We start from the raw sequence: 24,874 nt of genomic DNA on the forward strand, positions 1-24,874 counted from the left end.
CAACTTTCACATGTTCAAAAAGTTTCCGACAATTTTTTTTTTTTTTTTGTTTACTTGCTTTTCATATATGAACACAAAATCTACAATGGATATTGTGAATGTGTTTTTGAAAATTTTTAGGTCAGGCCACTGTCCTCTCTCTTCATTTTCTCTTTTAGTTTAAAATTTGAAAATCCTTAAGAGTCTTCATCCCGGCGAAATTAAAATACCGCTAATACAGTAATTATGTGATATCTTCAAATAGATAAAAGATAATTGAAATATGGAACAAGAGCGCCCTAGACAATATTATTTTGCGTGAGGTACCGTTATCACAAGTCACCTAGCAGCTTTCCGTTTTCAGCTGTTTAGAAACGCGAAAATAAATGCCATTTTCAAAATGGCTCGAAATCAAAAGCAGATAAGTGAGTCGTGATAACGGTATCACATGTAAAATTATATTGTCTAGGACGCTCTTGTTCTTCATTTCGATTATCTTTTATCTATTTGAAGATATCACATAATTACTGTAAAATTAGCGGTATGTTAATTTCGCCGGGATGATGACTCTTAACCACAGAAACACGACCTGGGCAGTAGTTCAAAGTTTCTGTACTTGTTTCGTAGGAGACACAAAGGAAGTGAATTGCTATGTATAGATGTTGGAGTGAGTTTGTAGCAAACTTGTAGAAGTAACTCGATATGAAGTGGAAATATTTTTTTTTCTAATAAATCCTTTGACGTTGCCAGCATGTACAGTAATAGATTTTGCCATTCAGATTTAAGCAAAGCTCTTGCAATGTACTTCAATCTGCCATACGTAACTTCTGTAATTGGTTGCCTAACACCATAGTTTCGGCCTGCAACAATCTTAATCTTATGGGCTCAAAATGGCCCCTAAAATGTTGAACAGAACAATAATGACACGGTTTTTGAAAATTTGAATAAGAACTGGACAATCTACACAAAATTTGGAATCGACCAGTGAAAATGGCATGTTTCTAGAACTTGTGGTTTTCGAGATCTCATTGTCGAAAGAATTGAAGACAAACATATAAACTTTTCTTTGGAGACAAACACATATATATAAATCCATGTCCGTACGAGTACACCTCATTGCATCTCTTGACGCCTTTGAAGTTGCCAGCATGCAACAGGTTTTGCCATTCAGATGCGCCTGCAATGTCCGTGAACCCGCCTTCTCTACTGGTTGCCGTAGTTTCGGCCTGCAACAATGTTAATCTTGTGGGCCCAAAACGAATCCTAAAATGTTGAATAGAACAATTACGCCACGGTTTTCGAAAATTTGAATTAGAACTGGGCAATCTACACAAAATTTGGAATCGATCAGTGAAAACGGCACGTTTCTTAACACTTGCAGTTTTCGAGATCTCATTGTCGAAAGGATTGGGAACAAAGATTTAAACCTAGCATTTTAATATATCGGTACTTAGGTAATTAATAGTATTGGCTTTATGATAATACTAAACAGGTACAAAATAATATATCTAGATCTTATAAATACCATGCTAAAGCATTCAGTTGTATTCAGTTTTTTGAAAATATTTATTTTTCTTTCACCAAGCATCGTTTTGTATGTTTTTGACGCTGTTTTCGTCTCAACGTTTTAAAAATGAATATTTTGCAACAGGTTAGTAAGAAAACATAGCTCGCGAAACTCGTGTTATTTTTAACAACTTTGTCGAAGAAGGAAGTATTGATGACTGTATTTTTGTTGAAGAAGACATCTTTGCATGTTCCCCTACCTTCACAAATAAAAGGGACACACAAATAAAAGAAAAAAAGAGTCTTCTTTTAATAGGTTTGGAGAGACGTTATCTTGTTCGTCAACAACAAGACGTTTCCGCATTTTGAATGCTTTCTTGAAAAACCCAATACATTTTTAAAAAGAAAGCCAAAAAGGAGATTTATAACCATACCTTCCTTCAACTTGGTGATATTTCAGTTTAGAAGGTACAGGTTTATATTGTAAGGTAGGGGGTTATATTGCAGGTTTTGGGAGGAAAAAAAAAGACAAGGCAAGAAAAAAAATATGGGTAAAAGTGATTGTACTTACTGGTTTTGCTTCGTGGTTCTCGAGGTCCGTCTACAGTCACTTTGATGGCCTTGTTATACGTTGCCACCTGAGGAGGAGACGTGCTGACGATTATCGTCAGGGTAAAGCTTTTACCTGTGGAAAAGAAAAAGGTCAAAATATAGACAGCAACCAAAAGGTATACATACAAAAAATAGAAAATACCTACCTACTATAACTTTATTCTATCTAAGTAGGCTATTAAATTTTACGCGTGGCTTTCATGCGTTTTAAGCTGTGATTTTAGCTAGTTTACAAGTCAAACTCACAACTTTATTTATTTTAAAGGATATAGTAAAAAAAAAAAAAAAAAGTCCCAATTGCCGTAAGGTATTATGCAATACGTATAGTATTGAACACAAGAAAATACGAATTTACGAATAATAACACTTTAAAAGCGCTTTACTTTTCTTACGTAAGATCAAAATTTGAATATGTCTTATTTCACTTACTTGAAACATTTTTGTGAAAACACGTAGTCAAAAAATCGAGCAGATACAAAGCAAATTCTTACGTTTTCTCATAGACCTATACAAAAGGACAGAATTTTATCCAAAATATGAATCGTATGATAATTTACTTCGTAACTTTACATTTCAGACACTTGGACAAAGACTGACATTGAGGGACCTCCTTTTCTTACACAGACTTTTGTACAACAAAATAAATTGTACAGACATGATTATAAAGATAGTGATCCAGGTTTCACCCCTCAAAACACGCAGTGGCCTGCTCGACGAATACGCGACAAAACGTACTAGCGACAAAACGTACCACCGACAAAACGTACCACTTACCCTGAGGGCTGCTTGTGAAGGGTTTTCTAAAAACACTTTAAATAATGACAAGCGACAAAACGTACCACTTGCCTGGAGGGCTACTTGCGAAGAGTCTTCCAATCAGCCATCAAATAATGACAGGCGACAAAACGTACCACTTGATAGGACAGTATATAAGTATGTATATACCGGATAAAATAAGGTTAAAAGTTGAACAGATTGGTTGTGAGAAAAGTACCGATGCAAGACCAAGACCATGCCTGCAAGATTCTCGCAACGCGAAGACCATACCTGCAAGATTATCACCAGACCAAGACCAGCAGGAATCTTGCATATGCAATATTAGAATATTTGCTGATTTCCATCACACTTTATCCAGGCTTTGGACTGGCAAAATAACTATATAATGTATAAATATAACTACTTTGGCGTGTTTAAAATCAGCTGTGGTTAAGCTATCGTCAACATTTTTTTTTTTTTTTTTTTGTACGTATTTTATATTTTTGCTTTTCATTTTATTTACATCAGCAGCAAGAATATTTTGGTCTCTTGTCATTTTAGAAGATTCTTGTAGTTTATTCCAGTTTCTGTATGTAAGCTATTGCCTTTAAGCAAGATCTTAGACTACCATTTTCTTCATAGTGGCGCTTCACTGTTCTTTCAAGGCGTTCATCATACTTTATGTACTTCTTCTTCCTCTTGGAGCTTCGAATGTTTAACTCTGACCTCAAAAATGCACAGTGTGATCTCTCGGCTTCTTCCCTCAAACAAATAATAACGTCTTTAACGCGCGGGTTTCTATTCTATCCATTAATTAAATCACATCTAAAAGTGAGACAAGTGTAATATCAGAGAAGGGGGATGGGATAACGAGTCAGTTGTTACGCCATGCCAGCTCTGTTGGCCCGTGTTTCACGATGCGGGCAGGTGTTTTCACGATTCATCTTACAAATATCTCCCAAACCGTTACTCCCTGTTAAAAATCTTAGTGAACCTTCTTTGTAGAAGTAGTCTTAGAAATAAAATGAAAAACGAACAAACAAGCCAGACTGTACGATAACGAAAATATGAGTGATACCGTAAACGCTTCCAGAGGGAGGGGGTCTCGATTTTTACAAATATCCCCTAACCAGTTACTTCCAGCTATAAATTGTACTGAATCGTATTTGTACTACGTAATCTTAGGGGGGAAAAAAAGAGTGAACGCGCTAGGGTATATAGTAACGAAGATATGAGTGATGCCATAAACGCTTCACAGGGGGGTTTAGGGGAATAGCGGGATAAGCATCGGGGAGAATTTAGGAGAATTTTGAGAAATTATACCTTTACATGTGTGCTAACGATTGGTAGATAATTCATCTTGCTACAAATTTGTTCTGACATTTTCCCTTCATTGACCGGGCTAGTGGGCAATATATATATATAACCGGGTCACGGATAATTCGCAACAGAAAATGAAAAGGGGTCAATTCCCACCAGGAAAGCAAAAGGAGATAGGTTATTCGTTATACGTACAATATACCTAATAAGAAAAACACTTGTAGATGGAATATAAGCTTTAGAAATATGAACTACTACTACTACAACTATTATATTATTACTATTATTATTGACCATATAGGTTCGGAGGCCAATTCACCAAAATCTGTTGACTCCATTCTTAGAAGCCCATTATTATTATTATTATTATTATTATTATTATTATTATTATTATTATTATTATTATTATTATTATTATTATTATTATTATTATATTATTATTATTATTATTATTATTATTATTATTATTATTATTATTATTATTATTATTATTATTATTATTATTATTATTATTATTATTATTTTTGAAATACTATCAGCTGAACTTCCTATTTGCTACTTATTTCCTATTTTGATGAATGTTGAACAATGACTTATGAGAAATGATAACTTCGATTAAAATTTATTGTGATTACAGAATTTAGCTTGAAGTACCGTGATGAATTCAATATGCTATTTCGATGACAGCAGAAATTATATTCTTTTGACACACATATTCATATGGCCACGTCTCTCGCAAAAGGAAACCAAAAGTGTCATAAAATTCCTGACGTAAGTTGTTAATTTATCACATCATTAACTTCACGAGTGATCAAAATGATGTGTTTGTGCATATAGCTTTCATTTTATTTATAGACCCTATTAATTGCTGTATATTTATATTTTATTGTTTGTGAAGTCAGTGTCAAGATTTTGTATCCTTGGCCTTTTTCTTTTGGCGCGAACAATTTTTTTCACTCATTCATGTCTGCATACTTTCTTTCATCTGTAGCGAAATGGATCCTCAGAAATGTGCATCGGAATATATAAAAGAGCAACCTTTGGTAGATTTAGGCCATCTGTCCCGAAGGAAAAGAAAGGATGTTTCCATGCTTCTTTCCTACCGCGTAGGTTCTTTGTTTCTTCAATTCCCAGTTTAAGTACAGTGCAGTTTATTGTACGTGTAACATGGAGCACGCTGCTAGTACACTTGGAGTGGAAGAGCAATTTTTTTTTTTTTTTTTTTTTTTTTGTTCTTATACCTACCGTACTTGTAGCATGTAATTATGCTGCTGCTAGGAATGGTAGGAAGCGACTATGGGTGAGGGATTGGATAAGACGTCGTTATGGCCATGGTATTTCACTCCACTCTTTTACCAGAGTTGAGGATCAATGACAGTCATTCTTATTTCAACTACTTACGAATGACTGACGAAAGTTGTTCTTTGTTCAATGACGTCACTCATGATGAAAGAAACAACTGTCCATAGGCGGTCAGAATCTCACATACAGATGGATGTATGAAATATATAGCTGACGTATATAATATACGTATACATGTGTAGTATACGGAAGTTTGTTAGATGTCAGACACCCTGCAGCGACATGATATAATGTCTAAATGAGAAAAAGGCAGTAACTATGTAGTATATGGATAACGTATGCTTCATACAGATTTCCGTACTAATCGTAAGGATTCCATATATTTGTACAACATACCGCTGTCCGAATAACGGATTTTTCTCAGTGTACACATAATTCTATACTATATGCAATAGTATCATATATACTTTGATTTTCATATTTATATTGTCAATGTAAATAGCAACAATACAAAATATCAATATCAATATCAAAATACCTGTATGTTTTTTTGTAGTTTCAATCAAATCATAGGGTCAGATAATGGGGGATCAGGGCCGTCTTACGCATCCTTTTGCATTGTTTGCTTAATATATGGCTAAACATGTCTTGAGGCTGTGAACTGTGGAACCTTTTACGTACTGCGAGCAGTGGCGGTTTTAGCGGGTAGACACGGGGCTACCCAAAAATATATAAAACTGAAAATATATAAACACTAAAAGATATAGTAAAAAGTAAATATATTTTCACTTTTTCTATTAATGGTAAATAATTATTTAATAAACAGCATCAACAACTACTGTAAAAGTAATTTCCTATTGTCATTAATCAATCGAATGTGCATATGTATCCATACGCGAGGAGCGGACCTACCAAAATTAAAATCCTAAAACCGCCCCTGACTGGGAGCTTTAGCATGTTGGAGGTGAACTACTGGAAAACAATACAATTGAAATGACTTGATACTAGACCGAAGTAAGTTTGTTTTATCTTTGTTTCAGCTATAATGTCAAACGGTTTACTTTTAACTGAGTCAGTCAATTTTCAATTTATATGCAGTTAGCTATCTTTCTTTTTTTTTCTTTTTCTTTAATCACATTCATTTTTACTGATACAGATGTGAATAACGCTGCTAATAAGAGAATAGTATCTAGTTATTTTTCCAAGAAGAACAAGTAGAATAACATCTAAAATTTATGATAAAACTAAAAGAAAGAGTTATTCTTCTTACAGAATTATTGCGAAAAAATGAAATGAAATCTTTAAGTTTTACGTCCCACGGTTATGCCGGTTATTCTAAAGAAGACGGTGATGAGATATGAATGAAATGGTGGAATGAAAAAAGTGGGAGGAAACGGGAGAACCCCGAGAAAACCCAGAAGCATGGTGTTTGTCCACCACAAAGTCCACACGGCGCGAGCTGGGATCGAACCAGATACCCCAAGAAACGGAGCTGAACGCTCTACCACTGAGCCACCGCAGTTTCTATCTACAATCAAAATATAGGCATAATTAGAATAATTGCAAAACCTAAGGATTTCTGCTCAAGTACAACCCTGAAAACTATGTACATCGGTTCAAATTTCCATTTAATCCATCATATATATATATATATATATATATATATATATATATATATATATATATATATATATATATATATATATATATATAATATTATTTGGTGACAATCAGTTTATCGGAAAAAACATTATTATTATTATTATTATTATTATTATTATTATTATTATTATTATGAAAATTAGTAATTGTGAAAGATAATAACTTCGATTAAAGCTGCTATGATTACAGAATTTAGCTTGCAGTACCATCCTGAATTCAGTATGCTATTTTGATATCTGTGAGGAAGCTAAATTATTTCGATGCCTACATTCATGGAACCGAGCTGTTAACAAAAGAAGAGACACTTGTTTTCCCTGGCAGTCGTAAAAATGTGTATTTTGGCTCTTCCCCCTCCAGCCCAAAAAAAACCGTTGTTTCGGAAGCGGCGCAACTGGATTTTCTTTTATGTCAGCGGGAGGGCGATAGCAGGTAGCAAGCAAGACGGCCCAAAAAGTTGGACACTGTTGAACTTCTTGCAAGATGGAAAAAATGTTTTATGACCCTTTCAAGACTGTGTGTACACGGGGAAATATGGTAGGGTTTCAAGATTTTTTTTATGACAGCTACAAGATCTTGTACAGCGGGGGACACTTCTAAATGGTACACCTTAGCCGTAAATCTCCATATGGCTGTACCATTTAGAAGTATCCCCCGCTGTACAAGATCTTTTATGGTGTACACGGGGTTTTATTCCTTTCCAGCCTGCACTCACTCAAGGTCAACTTTTTCCTTGAAGTGGTACGTTTTGTCGCGGATTAAATATCTGAAATGTTTTAATTAGTCCATGACAGGTTGTAATTTATATAAGTGGTACGTTTTGTCGTGGAATACATATCAGAAATGCTTTAATTAATCCATGACAGGTTGTCATTTATGACAGGTCATCAAAAGTGGTACGTTTTGTCGCGAAAATTCAAGTGGTACGTTTTGTCGCTGGTACGTTTTGTCGGGACACCCTGCTCGACTACAGGAAGGCACGTACAAATATATGTCACCTACATGTAGAATTACATACAATAAAATCAGTAAGGGTTATTCAAATGTAGACATATTTAATTATTCTGAAAATTCGTTCAAGTATTTTGTAAAAAAAAAAAAAAAAAAAATCCAGGAAAATGTATTATTGTAATTTAATATTCTATATTCGAGAATCCGTATCATTATAATTTAATATTTTGTATTCATGTTTTAGTTAATAACATTATGTATTCGAATATCCTATATAGACACTGCAATTGGGCAGCAATGCCTGTTGTGTCGATAAACAAATACCAATAACAACGAAAAACTCCCAAATAAATAACTGTAATGCGTTAACGCAAAAGTAACAGCAAATTCAGTAATCTTGTAACATTCTATGAGAATATCCTCTGTCAGGGCTTCTTGATCGAGTGCATATAGTATCGAGTACTTGAGGAAGTGTCTTATATTAAAGGCATGATAACTGGTGTTGGTGTGTAAATAAGATGAATCATAAAATCGCAATTAGTCAATTATCGTATACCTGAGCTAGTAGCTCTCAAACTGGTGCTAAGCTATCCTGGGAAAACGTAAAATAACGCGTAGGTAGGCACATATTACTGAAATGATTGTGGTAAAGCGCCACTTCCAATGAAACTGAGTTATTGGATGGAATGGATTGGCATCGAACCACAGAACAGTATGTATATAGTTTAATTTCGGAAATGTAGCTGGAGATGGCAGGAGGAACTTAACACGACACAATAAAATTTTATCCCCCACAGAAACATATTTTATTCTATTCTGTATTCTCTGTATACAATACTATTAATATAAAGGCGTACTTAATCAACATATTAAACAGAAATCGAATCGTACATTTCTTCACTGGCGCAAATCCCGGGAAGATGAGGGGGAAATATCCCCTCCAATCTTGGAACTGAGGGGACTGTTCCCCCCCCCAATAATCCGATGTGAAATGTGTTTTTTGGGAAAAAATGTGATGTTTTCTGTTAGATTGCCACAAAGGAAAGTGAGATGACATTGATGTCCCCCTAGAATAAGCCTCAGATCTGAACGTCTCCCAATGTTGAAGACAACTCTGCTCCCTGATCCTTCATAGGATTGTTTTTCAACTTCACAAATATTTTGAGTATCGCTTAACCAAAAAGAAAAAAAGAAAAAAAAGAAAAAAGAAAAGAAAGAAAACGGTCTCACTTGTCCCCCACAATGTTGAAGACAGATTTGTGCCGGTGCATTTCATAATAACTTATGAACATGAATCAAAGATTATTATAGCATATAAGTGCAATGAATTTGAACTCCAAATAAGATCTTGTTCTATTATAGACAGCACAATAAAGTACTAAAGTAAATAATTGCACAGTATTGTGATACTTGTGTCTGCTTAACTGCACGCAGCCGAATAATCTGTGGAAGAATCCTTAACAATGCAAAATCTCGTCTTCATCGACGAATTTGAGTCTCTCCTCCTGCTTTGATGTTTTTATTTTAGTTCATTGAGAAGTCTGCTTTACGGAAATACGTCATTAAAAATTAACTCGACAACTGTGTCAATAGAAATAGAATTTTTTGAAATTGCACTAGCAGATACTGAATACGGCACTATGTTCACCATCTTTTTACAGACAAGCATTAAAGAGTTTCAGTATTGTGTGGTTTCTTGGCCTTTACTGTAAGTTCAACTACTTCATAACTTGTTCCCTGTACGTCTTCCGAAACAAGTTTTGCTCCAGCAACCGCCGAAAATACTGTACAGCAAATAAGATGCTACAGACATTGAAATACTGTACAAGTGTAAGGAACACTCAACTAGAATGTAATAAAAATAAACTTGATAATTGATTTCTTACAATAGGTAAAAATTTGTCGATACATCTTTCACTTTGTCGGGGCACATCAGCGTGCCACGTCACACCGGTTGCGGAACACTGAATTTTAGTGTGCAACATCAGCTAAAAAGGCACAGGCAACTGAAAGGATTGTGTTATTCAGACTAGCACGAAAAGGGTTATGTATCGACAGATTAAAGAGGAAAATAAAAAAAAAAACTAATTATTCAATCCGCCTCTATTTTAAAATCAAATGCAGATTCACAAGCATCAAAATTATTGCTTTATTAGACAAGCGAGATGACAAGAATATTACTACTAGCAAACATTATTATAATTAGAAAGAAAATTTAATAAATAACCAGTTGAGAATTCTCTAAGAGCATTGCTAGAACGAATTTAAGAATGGAGAGATGGAGCGGGAAGGATAACTGTGATTGTTCCTACATGTAAAAGCAAATCTTTTTTATCCGCACCTTCTCTTTCTCGCAAAAAATCATCTCTCTATGACTTACGGTTCCCGAGATATGGCTATTTAAATCTCCCGAGAACGGTAAAAGTGACGAGAAAAATTCCATCACTTTCTCAGGTAGCTTTTTTGATGCTCTATCTTACGGAGAGCTCAAAATAAAATAATAAAAAAAATGAAAATAACACAGAGACAGACATAGAGAATTAAGTAACGAACTTTTTTTAAGTTCGTTGAAAATATAATTAATTTCACGTTCCATGATTATGCCCTTTAAGCTGAAGAAGACGGGTGATTAATGTGAATGGATCTGAAAGGAATGTGGAATGAGAATGTGGGAGGAAACAGAAGAGTCCACGGACAATATCTTGCCCACCATAAATGTCATGACATGAGATCAACACAGGGACCCTCGCATCAGAGGTAATCGTCCTACCACTTAGCTACAGCACCTCCAAGTATAACCGTATAATAATACACATCATTATATGAATTGTTTGTTCAGCACTTTTTCACAAACTGTGGGATTACGGTTTATTTTTAAGTGAAAATTTTGTGATTAAATGCAGAACGTAGTAGATAAGTGTCAGGTATTGTCATTCTTTGAGGTTTTTAAAAGCAGAGAAAAACACATTTGTTAAGAGAGGATATGGTGATAACAAAAATCCCGAAACTAAAACCATCAATGTCCAACTTGAAATATGTTCGGTGTCCACTTGCCCTTCGAAACACCGTGACATATTGACTAATCCGAGGAATGGAGACACCATACACCACTAACGCTCACCTTTATTCATTCGCAGATAGGTTCAGGTAACTACCTACCTTTAGTCACCCAAACCTTTTTGTCGCCTGGTTTTTAAACCGTGGACACAATGATTGACCACTAACCAGCGTTTGGTGACAGGAAGATTCGTGGGAATACTTTTTTTCTCCCCCCTTATTTCTTTCTTTTTATGTATGTGTAGAGCGTAGAACAGAAGCGTGTTTAAATTTGGGTTTAGAAGAATCATTTCCCATGACAAAATACATTTACCAGGTTATGTGTGCGGTGTATACCTACTTTTGCTTAACTAGTCTTTATGAGTTCTGTCAGAAACTCCCAAATATTTTCGAAAGAAAGCGTCATTAGTGAGACAAATTTCTACCAACAAACTAGTAACTTTGTCCTGATTTTGCTTCACAATGACAATATTGCGTTCGTTTGTGTGTATGTATTTTAGAGATACACAGATTGAAATCATTTGGGCTTTTTTCTTTCTTTTTTCCGCCTAAGAAAACGTTAAAGGATATGCTTTTCTTATCATTGATGTAGTTTACCAAATAACACTAAATTTTACTTCTGAAGAAGCGGCTAAGTTATGAAATGAAATTAAATGAAATCTTTGAGTTTTACGTCGCACGATTATGCCGGCTAGGCTAAAAGGAGACGGTGATGATGAGAAATGAATGAAATGGTGAAATGAAGTAAGTGGGAGGAAACGGGAGAACCATGAAGAAACCCACGCACACAGTGTTTGTCCACCACAAAGTTCACTTGGCGGGAGCCCGGGACCCAACGCACCAGAGGTGAACGCTCTACCACTGTGTCACCGCGGCCCTGCTAAGTTATTAATAGAGACCGGATGTTAGGCAAAATGCCTATTCTTTAATGTTAAAGATATGATCAAAAATAACTTTTAAAGTTTATATGGGGGGTTATAGTTTCGATTTAAGCCAATTTTATTTTGCGTATTTTGCCTATTTCGACCTTTACTGCCTAAATAATTGCTTTAGTGCCTAATATTGCCTATTCTATACATTTTCTTCAAAATAAGCCTTCATTGGGAAAATATATAATTTACGTAACATAATACACACATATTTACTTATATTATGTGTTTGTGAACACAAGCTCGTAGTACGTTACAATATATATACAGGATGAACTTCAAAAATGTTCACATACTTCGGGAGGTGATTCGTGACATGAAAAGAAGATAAAAGTAATCTTGAATGTCACGAATCATCTCCTGAAGTATGTGCGCACCTTTATGCCCCGTTCCAATTGTCAGGATTCGATTTCGATTCCAATTTGGCACCCCTGTCACTCGAACACGACGCAGAATTCGACAACATGCAACAGCACATTTTGTCTTCTTTTCATGTCACGAATCATCTCCAGAAGTATGTGCACATCTTTCAGATTCACCCAGTATGTGCAATGCATAACATGCTTCGTTTTTGTATATACAGTAAAAGAAGATATTATTTAACAAACAAGTATGTTTCTATATTCTTTGAACATTATCTATGACTTGAATCTATTTTTTAATGGTATTGAGTATTTATTTTCATTATTTCGAGTTACATTTAGTGCCTATTTTTTTTAATTTTAAGTGCCTATTTTCCAGGTTTTTAGTGCCTAAACATCCGGTCTCTAGTTATTAACACTTCTGTGGTAATGTTGGATCCGTCCGACACGTTCATACTTAATTGCCGTCGAATATAATAAAGTAGAACGAGCAGTGGCGGCTCTTGAAAGAAGTAACTATAATAAAAATCGAAATTCTATCGGCATAAGTTAAGAGAGGAAGGGAAATAGTGACCGATTTCCCAATCTTTGTATTCAAGAATTAGTATATTAGACGGATCCTCCTCCCCCAGTCCGCAGCGAAAATAGAATCCAATTTTCCCTTAAAAACCGCCACTGAGCACAAGCCCGTGTGAATACGAATACTGAGCCAGAGCGAGCCTCACTGAGATTAGAGAGACAGCTCCGCTTTGAAGCCAGTGAGCCTGGGTCACGCAAACCCGAGGGAACCTCGATTATCAAATGTCTATCTCTGGTCAGACTCAATAACTTGCAGTCTACTTTAGAAAATTATTTTTTGTTAGTCGTTCCCATATTTTAATGTATGGGTGTTAAGCAACCAGCTGACTTTATATTTCATATTTCATAAGTTAACAGATATCATCTTCACTAATGATAAATGAGTTCGGTTTATTTTTTAATTTTTATATCTATTGAGGGTGTTTCAAAACAACACCGACCACGTTTGTTAGGTGATTCCTGACACCAAAATAAAATAAAAAATATATACAAACTTGGGTGTAGAAACACGTCACTTTGGAGTTATAGGCTGCTTAAAACATGAAAAAATGAACTTTTAAGGTCCATAGCTCCAATACTATGGAACCTATCGTAGTCGGGTCAAAACTTCACTTAGGAATTAGTATGTGTCTATCCAAATATCCATGTTTCAGAATCCTGCGGTACTTCCGCAACAATTTTTATAGAGGTAGTTGTTGAGTACTTCAAATTATATGCACGTAGCCAAATTCTCTCTATAAAAACTGTTGCATGAGGTCCGCAGAATACTGAAACATTGGATCGCGCCCATACTAGTTCCTAACTGAAGTTTTAACCCGACAGTACGTCCCATAGCTTTGGACCTATGAACCTTTAAAATTCACTTTTTCATGTTTTCGGCAGCCTGTAACTCCGAAATGAGGAATTTCTGCACCCAAGTTGGTCTATACTTTTTGTCTTATCTTGGTGTCAGGAATCACCTCCTAAATGTTGTCAGTGTTGTTTTGAAACACTCTGTATATTTACACACACACACACACACATTCTTATATATCAAGGGAGTAAGTGTATGGTACAGCATATATATATATATATATATACATACATAGGGCTATATATATATACCCTAGTTGAACCGAGCTGGCTACAGCTTTCTTCTTCCCTCTCCCAGTGCCGCCAGACCCCTGAACAAACCATGTGCTGGAGTTCCTATCACTAAATTTTGCACGTATAATATATGCGATTAATACATGTAATTTTGCTCGTGGGACCAACGAGCAAGTGACCATCGGTCCATGTGTTAAAGTGGGCTTGTCCCCTCCTTCATTTAATATATTTGTTTATTTTGCGGGCTACGACCTTTATTTATTTGCTTATTTATATAGAGAGACGAATACTACAGGTAAAGATGCCCACTTACAGTATTTACCAAAACAGATAAACATATAAATGATAATTTTAATGACTGGTTAATCATCGATCTGCCATATAAAGAATTTACTGCTTTCTTTTCTTTTATTTTTTTTTAATTCAGTGAAGGACATCTTGAATATATTAATATTTGGTTCAGCCACACAAAATTTGTTGTAGAGATCACACACATGCTCCAAATGTGTGAGGTTTTCATTATATTGGGTTTTAATATTCTAGAGTGAAATAAGCCAGCTTTTGGACGTCTTCTGACGTTGGGAACTTTCAATTTCAAAAGTTCAAATAATTTCGATACTTGGATTTTGTTTAAAATTTTGTATAGAAGACAGAGTAACCGAACTTTTCGTCTGTTGTCGAGAGATACAACGTTCAGTTGTTTAATTAAAGCTTGATACGTTTTAAATTTAGAATATATGCCTGTTTCTTTAAATACTAAGTACCTTGCGAATTTTGTTTTTATAATCTATTTTGCGGCTATATTTTTTGCTTGCAGGATTCCAGATTTCGGCAGCGTATTCCAGTATCGATTTAATAATTGCATTATATATCATTTTAAATGTATCTTGTTTCTTGAAATCATTTCCAGTTCTTATCGTGTATTCCAGGTTTCTAAAACCTTCGCTCAAATTTGTTGGAAAATGTTACTTTCGTGTCAAAAGTGACCCACCCCAAGGTCCTTGAACTCTTCGATGCCAGTGCAATAGTTATATTTTGGATATGTGTACTTACGCGAGTATGACATTATAAAACATTTATACATGTTAAGGTTCAGATAATTGAGTTGACACCATTTGGAAACAATATTTATATAATTTTGTAAAGATACCGAGTCATTGTCATTACTAACATCTTCCTAACTTTAGGTCATCTGCATATAGAAGGCTGAATGAATTTTGGAGACATTGGAAATACCATTAATTAAAATTAAAATTAAAAGTGGGCCAAGATTTGAGCTCTGAGGGACCCCTGAGAGCACTCTTTCACAGAACAACTATCCGAATGACATTATAATTTAAATCCCGACTTCGAATATTTTCATTTCCATTTTTCTACTTTTGAGTTCGTCATCTCGTAATTCTTTCCTTTAGTTGTGCCCAGTGACGTATATGCTCCTGTAATCCGGCTGACCTGGAGGTGAAATATTGGGGTAGGGAACAGCTGTACTGTGATGGTTGAACTTCCATTTGTGCCTATTCACCGAATGCACCGGATCCAATCCTCTGTCGTGGTTTGGATCCCACGTCCTTCATAACCTTGGTGTTGACATAAGAACGTAAAAGACAAAGAAGTAAATTCTTACCTTTAGGTTGACAAAGATGATGAAGAAAAATAACGATAATGAAAAGAATACTAAAAGAACTTAAACGATATTCTAATCCTAATCGGGACTCGAACCTGCGACAACTACGTCTTGCAATCTGTAACCTAATTCCTTAGACCGCTCGTTAATGCTAGCCGACTCCCTAGTTTCGAAGATCTGTGGTTTTATTATTAGTTTTTTTTTTTTTTTTTTTAACAAAGACAACCATTAGCCAACCTTTTAGATTTTTGGAGAAAGATAAATAAATTCGTGTTAAAAACCTCAAAGGAAGTGCTGAAGCTAGTAGTGATCAAGAATAACAAGATGTATATCCATAGAACACTATTGACACAATTCCTAGAAACTTATCATTAAGTTGGTCAAAAAAAAAAAAAAAAAAAAAGACAACCTGGATTCACTGGTGGAACTACTGTCCCCAGAACCTTCACAGCCGCAAGGAGGAGAAAAGAGGAGTTATAAGGCAAGTGGGCCATGTTCAGGTGTCTTAGGATCAGATTTTTGTCTTTTCAACATGTACGAGAGATGGTCTATAACTCAAAAATTGAAAAATTTAAGATTTTAACACAAGATAAATAATAGTTAACGCATTAACCTGTTAGAGTAAAGGCATACTTAATGAAAGAAGAAGCACCCTAAAATCAATATGAACATTTTACAGTGAATTCCAGATTTTCATCTTAAATTTTCAGGATATATTCTCCCTGATAAAATGTAGTACTTATATAAAATCTGTTCCGTAGATAAAATAATTGGGTCGTTCTTACGTTTTTTATAATTAGCTATAAAATCCTGCTAACAACTTTCACCAACATTACGCATAACCATAATGGCTTGACCTCATTTTCATAAAATTCAGGTAGGTATTTTCTGCGTGATACACAAGACTAGACGGTGACTTAGGCAAAATTCAGTTATATGATTTGTTATGGTATTTATAATATAGAAAATACTAATAACAGTGATAACATATGACTCAGAAGTGTGGTCAGTCACAAAAGTAGAAAGTTAAGAAGTTTCGAAAGAATAATAATGATTTAAATTTATGGATCAATTAAAGAAAAAGAAATGTGGAGAAAAACACAGAAATAATAATGAAATTCGTGTATAGAATCAGAATATAGAGATGCGCTCAGCAAGTAAATTTCCTTAGGACCGTAAACATAACGAATATACAGTAACATTGAAACGAATACAGCGCAGGTGACCACTTTTTAACATATTTGCCAACAGAATTCAGAAGCTTGTCATAACTGTTGTTTTCCGATGTAAAAGTTAATCACCTGGGAGTGGAAACAGAGTCAGTTGCTTCGGCATCCACCTGGCACACTGTATTTCTTTAAATCCAGGTGTGTAGTGACAACTTCGTTCAACGAAGATCGAGAAATCTGTGGTAACTGGCTGCTGATTTGCAGTATCGTAACACAGCCTTGTGAACCTGTTGTGATAGCTTATTCCAGAGAACCGTCACAATAACTGAACTCAGCAGTTAGTTCCCAGAGATTTCTAGATCACTGTTGCACGAAATTGTCACCACACAAATGGGTTTAAAGCAGGGATGCAAATAAGCAACAAAATTTTACTCGCCCAAGAAAAAAACTATTAGCCCACATCCCATAATAGAAATCATTTACTTTCCTTCGGTATGATATTAGATACTCGCCCGCACCGATGAACTACTCGCCCCGGGCGAGTGGTTATTTGCATCCCTGGTTTAAAGAAATAGTGTGCCAGGTAGGTGCCGAAGCAACTAACACTGATTGCACTCCAGGGCAGTTATCTTATACAGAAGTATCACAAATGTCTGAATTTCGGTGGTGATTGTGTTGGAAAGTGGTGTCATTTGTGCTGTACCTGTGGCAATAAGTGTTTCAAGACTACTGTGCCTTCCTTCTGTTTTGTTCCCTAGGAAAACCTACTTTCTGGACGCTCCTTGCAGTTAGATTTATAAAATCACAAGGATGATATACATAGAGGATTGAAAACGACAGATTGCTACGGAGACCTTACTAATACAAAAGAGAAGGTAGACCAAAGTCAGATGGCTGAACAGTGTTAGAAGAAATTTGGGAAAACTGCATGTCTGAAAATAGAGAAAAACTGAAACAGAATAGATTGAAGCCAAACAGCGGAAGAGAAAAAAGCTAACCCAAGGCAGTGGTAACTAAAATATCGTATTTTTAACTCGTTAGCTCCGATCAAGTCATTGCGGTTAGACTATAGTCGTGTATGGTGTAATTTGAGTAATTTAAGTGTTATGGTGATATGAAAATTAGTCTTCTTCGTTTAATTTCTGTTATTTGTGGTCAGGTCTTGAGATTCTATATTTTAATGATGCATGAAAAAGACAATATTCTCGCACATTATACTGAGAAAAAAAAAAGTGAAGGTGGAAACTTCAAAGGATCTTTGTTTTCCAGGAGGCTTTCAGAAGAATTTTTACAGAGTAGGGAGATTAAATTGAAGTCTCGTCGCTGCGTCAATTTCTGTACTATGTAGTTATTCTATCCTTTCCCGCTTCACCATCTTACAATGATTGGCAAGGAGCAAAAAGCTGGAATACTGTAACAGCCCACGGTTTTCAGGTAATTGTTCGACCCTATTTCATAGAAGCTCATATACAGTCATAAGAGAGGTATAAACGCAACCTTTACTCGTATCGAGGACCGAACTTTCAAGTAATTGGTTTCCCCGTTGCCTAACGTTAAACTTAAAACTTTTAGAGGAACCTTTAATGAAAGATTAAACAGTGGATCTCATTAAACCGTGCCCAAATGTTGGCGTACGTGTGAACGTCCTTCGCTATTCAATGGTATTTCGGAGACCGCAGCCAAGATTGTTTCGAGAGCATATTGCCTTTTCAAGTAGCTCGAGTTCTGAAGATTTTTGCAGTCGTTCCAGACTTCAGTACGTACTTAAAGTACACTATACTACCTAAAATTCAAGTGAAAGTACAGCGTTCCAACACACTGTATTTTCTTATTAGCCATAATGTTGTCGTACAATATTTTTGTTTTCTTTCAGTTTGAATTAGTCGAAACAAAATACCATTTGGTAATAAATAATTAATGTTATTAAGGTTACATGCCACATATGTCTACAATCGATGGACCAGCATTTTAAATGTTCCTTTAAAGTTTGTTTTAGCTTTTGTTTTTCATCCTTATGCAGTACCAAAATATAAAGGACGGACTATGTTCTTAACGTGGAAACTGGATGACTAGTCATCATCATCATCATCATAGGTATTCTGCCATTATTGTCAGATAATTTGACACAACTGAGAAGCTTCCATGTTTCATAGTCTTCAACCAACCTCATCGTCTTCACGTACGATTTTTCTGTTTTGATATAGTGCTATACTTGGGTAATTGGGGCCATGTCATGTCAGGAAAGAAACCGTCTTTAACCAACCAAAAAGGTAGTATATACACTGCCAAATGCACGTAGATTAGTGCAGACGTGAACCAATAAGATTCAAGTTTATCTGTCAACAAATTCTTAAGTATGTTTTTCTCTTTCTTATTTCTTCGAATTATAGAAATATTTTAGGGGGAAAAAATTGTAAACTTCGTAGTTTTAATGAAGCTAGCAGGAAAGTAAAAATAAAATCAATTAGTAACAAATCTGTGTCATTGCCCTATGTAGAATCTGTCGTCTGCCTGTTTAATGCCTAATATATAAATATAATATATATATATATATATATATATATATATATATATATATATATATATATATATATATATATATATATGTGTGTGTGTGTGTGTGTGCTTAATTTTAGTGTCTGTGCTATGTGAAAACTTGAATAGAGGCTGACAGCATACAGAAACAACATTCATTTTAACCAACACATTTGACTAAAAGATGAACGATCCAGAATTAAATGGAGATAATTATACAATATATAACTTCAGAATATGTGGTTTGCATGAATTATATTACTGACAATTAAATCATGACGTCTAAGATCGAAGATCGAAGCTGCGTGTCAAAAGCACATAATTTTGGTTGGGAAGCCCATTGTGAAAGTGTTTGGTTATGTGAATTAATATACACAAACAGAACCTGAGAAAAGTGGAAAAATACAACCCTGATTTAATCAAAATAACACAGGATATTATCAACCTGCGGCTATAGTAAACACCAAAATTATTTAAGTTTTATTATCTATAGTAATAATGATCTTATGATGCACATGATCCCGGATTCAATTATCGGTGGGAAAGTTGGAAAGAACGCTAAAGTTGAATAAACAAACAATAGTAATTTTATGAATCAGAACATTTGGTATGTATAAGATTTGCAGTGCGTAGTGCGTTAATCAGTAGTGAAATACACACTTCAATACAAAGATACTATATCTCCTTGTGGCCAACTAGCTAATATGCATGGTCTATAGTTAATACCCAACGGGAGTTGGTGAGAGCTGGGAGCTTTTCGTGACATATAGCTACTCTGAAAATGGACTTTATAAACTCAAGTCATCTAATCAACCCTTGAGCTAAAGGAACTGGATGATTAGTCATCATCATCATCATCATCATCATCATGGTATTCTGTCATCATTGAGAGATCACTTGACGCAGTCTTCAGCTAACCTCTTTGTCTTCATGTACGATTTAACTGTTTAGGTACCGTCTATCAACTGTCGCCTCCTTTCTTTGCTACCCCATACCTTCTAGCCAAACGCATTTCTCATGATACAATTCCGTCTCAGCCAATGTCCCAACCAGTTTCTCTTTCTCTTTTCAATAATATCTTAAATTGTTCTTCTCTTCCCTACCATTTCTAACATCCTCTCATTCATTTTCCGGTCGACCATAGTGATTCTTTTTATTCTTCTCCACACCTACATTTCGAAAGCTTACAGTTGTTTTTGATCACTTTTGCATAATGGACGATTAGTGGAAGTGAATAATAGTGATTCGAAGTCAGAAGAAAAAAGTAATCCAGTAAAAATCCACCTCTAATCTCATATGATTTGGAATTGAACTTACTGATTCTGCTCTGTGGAGGTTATTGAGAACATATTTACATAAAACGCAAACTAGTATAGAACATACGTACATACTAGTAGGATTCTATGTTCTTCTTTAAGTTGATATAACTTAGTCTAGTAATATTGTATTAAGTAACATCTGTTATGATGCCATCGAAACATTCCTTTTGAATATACCTATTGATAAATGGAAGTCTTTAATCGTTCTTCTTTGTCAACAAGTTCATCAACAGACTTAAAGGTTCTGCAAGAATTAAAAAGAAAGAAAAAAATATTTCTTCGTAACGCTAGTTTGTAAATGGAAAGTACATGTATATGATGTCATAGGTAAGATTGTATTTTGTCAGTGTGTTTATACGTAGAAGATAATCTGTAAGTATTATTTATTCTAACATGTGTTCATTAATAGTATAAGTTAACCACCTGCGGTACAGAAAGCTTCTAATCTCATACATAAATATTAATATTCGCTATGTATTCTTACAAAGAAATTTGTCTGAAACAAAATGCTCTAGTTCAGAGATTTCCAAACTGTCCATCGAGATGTCTTAAGGCATCGCGGCTTATAAGCTTTGAATACCTATAATAATTTACAGAGTTATTATTATTGTTAAGTATTCTGCCTTTTGGCAAGTCTTGGGACTAATGTGTTTTCCTTTTTCTTCAATTTTAGATTTGGGCTTTGAAATGTTTCTTCCATGTTTCTCGATGTTCAGCTTCCTCTTTTAATCCCAATATTTTCTTCTATTTTTCAAATCATTGACCAGTTGTGTTCTTCCTATTCCTCGTTTTATATGACGGTATGAACAAGACAATTTCTTCGCAAGATGAGTCTAATCCAATTGTCCTTCCTACGATGGCTAGAAGCGTCCTCTTCTCTCCTACCCGATTTAAAACATCTTTGTTTGCTACTCTCTCTTAAAGAGTTAAATTAAATTAAAAAAAACCATTGTTTTCTTACTTATGAAAGCACTTACAAATAAAATTGTAAGATTTTGAAGGGCAAATGTAATTACTGTAACTTACATTACAATTATAGATCACTGAATTGAAAAAAAAAGGATGAAATTGACTGGCTGTAAAAAGAAGTGGAGTATGTGTATTTTACTAACAAAGTATTGTTGCTACAGCCTTAAGAAAAGTTTAAATGCATAATTGAGAGTTTCGAATAATATTTTTCCTTAGTGAACAATTTGAGCTTGTTCTTCTTGTTATTTTGTCTTTTTCCACTTCTTGTCAAAAAATATTTGATTAAAATAGTTGGAAAGCGTTGATATGTACTTTAAACTACACGTACTTTGTGGTATAATATCCTTATCTACAGACAAAAGTTGCTACAGGCTTGTTTAACGTATGTCCATAACATTTAGGATAACAAAATAATCACACTTCTCCATGCAACGCAAGTTTCCACTTTGATCTTCGTAATATTTTCAGATATAGGCCTATATACATCTTCAGAGAACAAGGGCATTCCTATGTAAGATAACTGAAAAATAAGAAAGGAAAAAAGATAACAATCTTGGGCTAGCCATAATTTTATTAACACTTCTTGGTACCCTCTTATGAATCATTTTCGGTACCTTAGTTCGAGATAGCGAAGAAAGAAAAAAAATGAAATATTTATATTTAATTTTCTCTTCACTTTTTCTCATCTTCGTCCAAATCCTCTCTTCAGCTTCATTTTTCTATTTTGCCTTTCCTTATGAACAGTACATCTTTATTTCTTTATTATTGGTTTAGGTGGTCAGAGGTTACGACTTTGTTATTTTCTTGAGGCTGTTCAGAGTTACACCTTTTTCCCTGTTCTTGTAATATATTTCTCTTCGTTATTCACGACATCTGCTCATTTCTATGACTCTGCTCAATTTGGCTTCGTCTGAATTCTTGCATGATTAATGATTTTCTCGTTTCGTCTTGGTTTTCTTGAAAAACCAAATGTTGCTTCTTCTTAGTATTAATACTGCCGAGTACCAAATAGAGAAGGAGATGTGTTCGCCCCTCCATAGTCTTAAACAAATCTTCTCCCCCTTTTCCTTATTACTTTCCACAACAGGTGAGAGAGAAAAGAGAGAGACTCGCTCGTAAGAGTTTTATGTGTTCAGAAGTGAAAATAACTTGTTATTGCGAGGTAGGCCACAGGTTGCACACAATCTTCCCATACACCGTCTGAAAAGTAGATTGCCCTCTTCCCGTCTTCCTCCTCCTCCCAAACCACCTACCGCGCGCATTATTTTTTGTGTGTGGAAGAATCCGTAGCCGAGGAAGTTATTTAAAGTGAATTGTTTATAAAAAAAGAATAGCCACCACGTTGATTCATGAAAATTGCATCGTTTAAGGAAGGATTTACTACATTTTGCTGAATATTTCTGTGTTATCTTGCGTAAATATGTATAATGTTACAAGACAAAAGAAGATTGGGATGAAAAATGAATAATGAATTTAATTTTAGCACTCCAGTTTTGTATCAAAAAGACGTACAATTGTGTGTAAGAATGAATGTAAATATGCTACGACTCAGGAGCGAATTTAGGACGGATACCTGGTGGGAAGTGAACGATTCTCAGTTTTCACTCTCATCATGTTTTAGCAGCATAGGTGCTTGTGCCGCTGAGGGAGGAGGTGAACAACTCTTTACCCCCTCCCCCCGGATCTGCTTATATTGTTAGAACAAAATGAGGAAATAATTAAATAAAATGTTCTAAGCTGTTGAAAACTTTACTTAATCGAAATAAATTCGGGTTAATACAATAATTAGTTTGAGCTCCTTCATGAATAAGCGGTTAGCATACGCGCCTTTGGCGTGGGAGACCCAAGTTCGATTCTCGACGGGAGCTCATGTGGTTCGAATTCCACGTTAATCAGTAGGTTCCGTCTCATATAGCCTCGGTGCTGAAATTGTCGTTAAACTCAAAATCAACTCAATAGTTAGTTTGACGGATAATAATATGTAAGTATTAGTTCGAATATATTACTTTATGCCATGCTTTTGGTATTCATTTTGTAATTTTGAATATTATTTAAAATATGAAAGAGCACTTTTTGAAGAATTCCGAAGGATGTGACGAAGGGCAGAGGAACAAAAAATAAGTAGAGGAAACATAGTAGTAATGAATAATGTTAAAGGACAAGAAAAAAGAATTTTTATGTCAAAACATAAAAGGACAATGAGAGACCGAGATGTATGAGTACTTCTCAATATGCACGAAATTATCTTCTAGTAATGATTATAATATTTATTATTCATATTTATAGGTCCATATATAAGTTCATATTATAATACTGAAGGTATTTCTAGTTGTCGAGTGTAACGACACCCATCAATTTACCTCCTGTGCTAATGATTTCAAGTTTGGTTTCTAAAAGAATTTAGAGACTAATGTTAAATTTCGAAAGGGTTCTGAATCAATTTCTCATCACGCTCGAAATAGAGCACACCCTTACGATATAGTTTGCGTGGTTACCGTACAACACCAATCTTTTTATGTTTTCAAAAGAATTTGCTTTATGTTTCTGGATTTGTTCAAAAATGATACATATGGGGATTTATAGTCACCAATGTAATTTTATTCAGCTCAATGAGAGCTGTTTTATACTTTGGTAAAGTCTCTTCTTTGTAACTGCATCTAGATATTCTATCCTTGATCGTCCTCTCCCTGGTTTTCCTTCTGCCTTTCCCTCTATCAGCACGGTGATCCAATCGGAGTGTCGAATAAGATAGTCAAGCACGCTATTTCTTCTTTTTTCCTATTATCTTCATGATCTGTCGTCCTTCACTGTATTTGTTTGGGGGGGGGGGGCGGGGTAAATATATATGTACTTTATTTATTTAGATTACACATGGTAGAAAAATGTTTGGCTTTAACGTCCTTATGCAACAATGGGGCTCTGAAGAATAAGACCTACAGCTAAAATAAGGCTATCAGATCCTAAGTTTTCCCCGTTAGTTTTACGTTTTTCTAACATTCTACGTTTTCATTTTCCCCATAAAACGATTTCTTCCGTTTCTTAAAATAAAGGAATAGTAGTCCTAGACATTTTAAAAATGTTTTTATATGATTTTGTTAGCGTGATTTTTTTTTTTTTTTTTCAATTGAAGAAACTGATTTCTCATACACTGATAATAATG

General features: G+C 34.9%; 1 protein-coding gene across 2 annotated transcripts in view; it reads right to left on the reverse strand.

The window, feature by feature from the left end:
• LOC145662868 (uncharacterized) overlaps positions 1-24,874 on the reverse strand; it is a 219,970-nt gene that overhangs the window by 133,426 nt on the left and 61,670 nt on the right. For both annotated transcript variants that reach the window (XM_081728821.1, XM_081728822.1), the window contains exon 2: positions 2,057-2,170. In XM_081728821.1, the coding sequence (XP_081584947.1) occupies positions 2,057-2,170 (114 nt within the window). The remainder of the gene's footprint in view (positions 1-2,056; positions 2,171-24,874) is intronic.

The sequence above is a fragment of the Thermobia domestica genome, chromosome 10, assembly GCF_964235325.1.
Source record: "Thermobia domestica chromosome 10, izTheDome1.hap1.1, whole genome shotgun sequence".
Classification (NCBI taxonomy): domain Eukaryota; kingdom Metazoa; phylum Arthropoda; class Insecta; order Zygentoma; family Lepismatidae; genus Thermobia; species Thermobia domestica.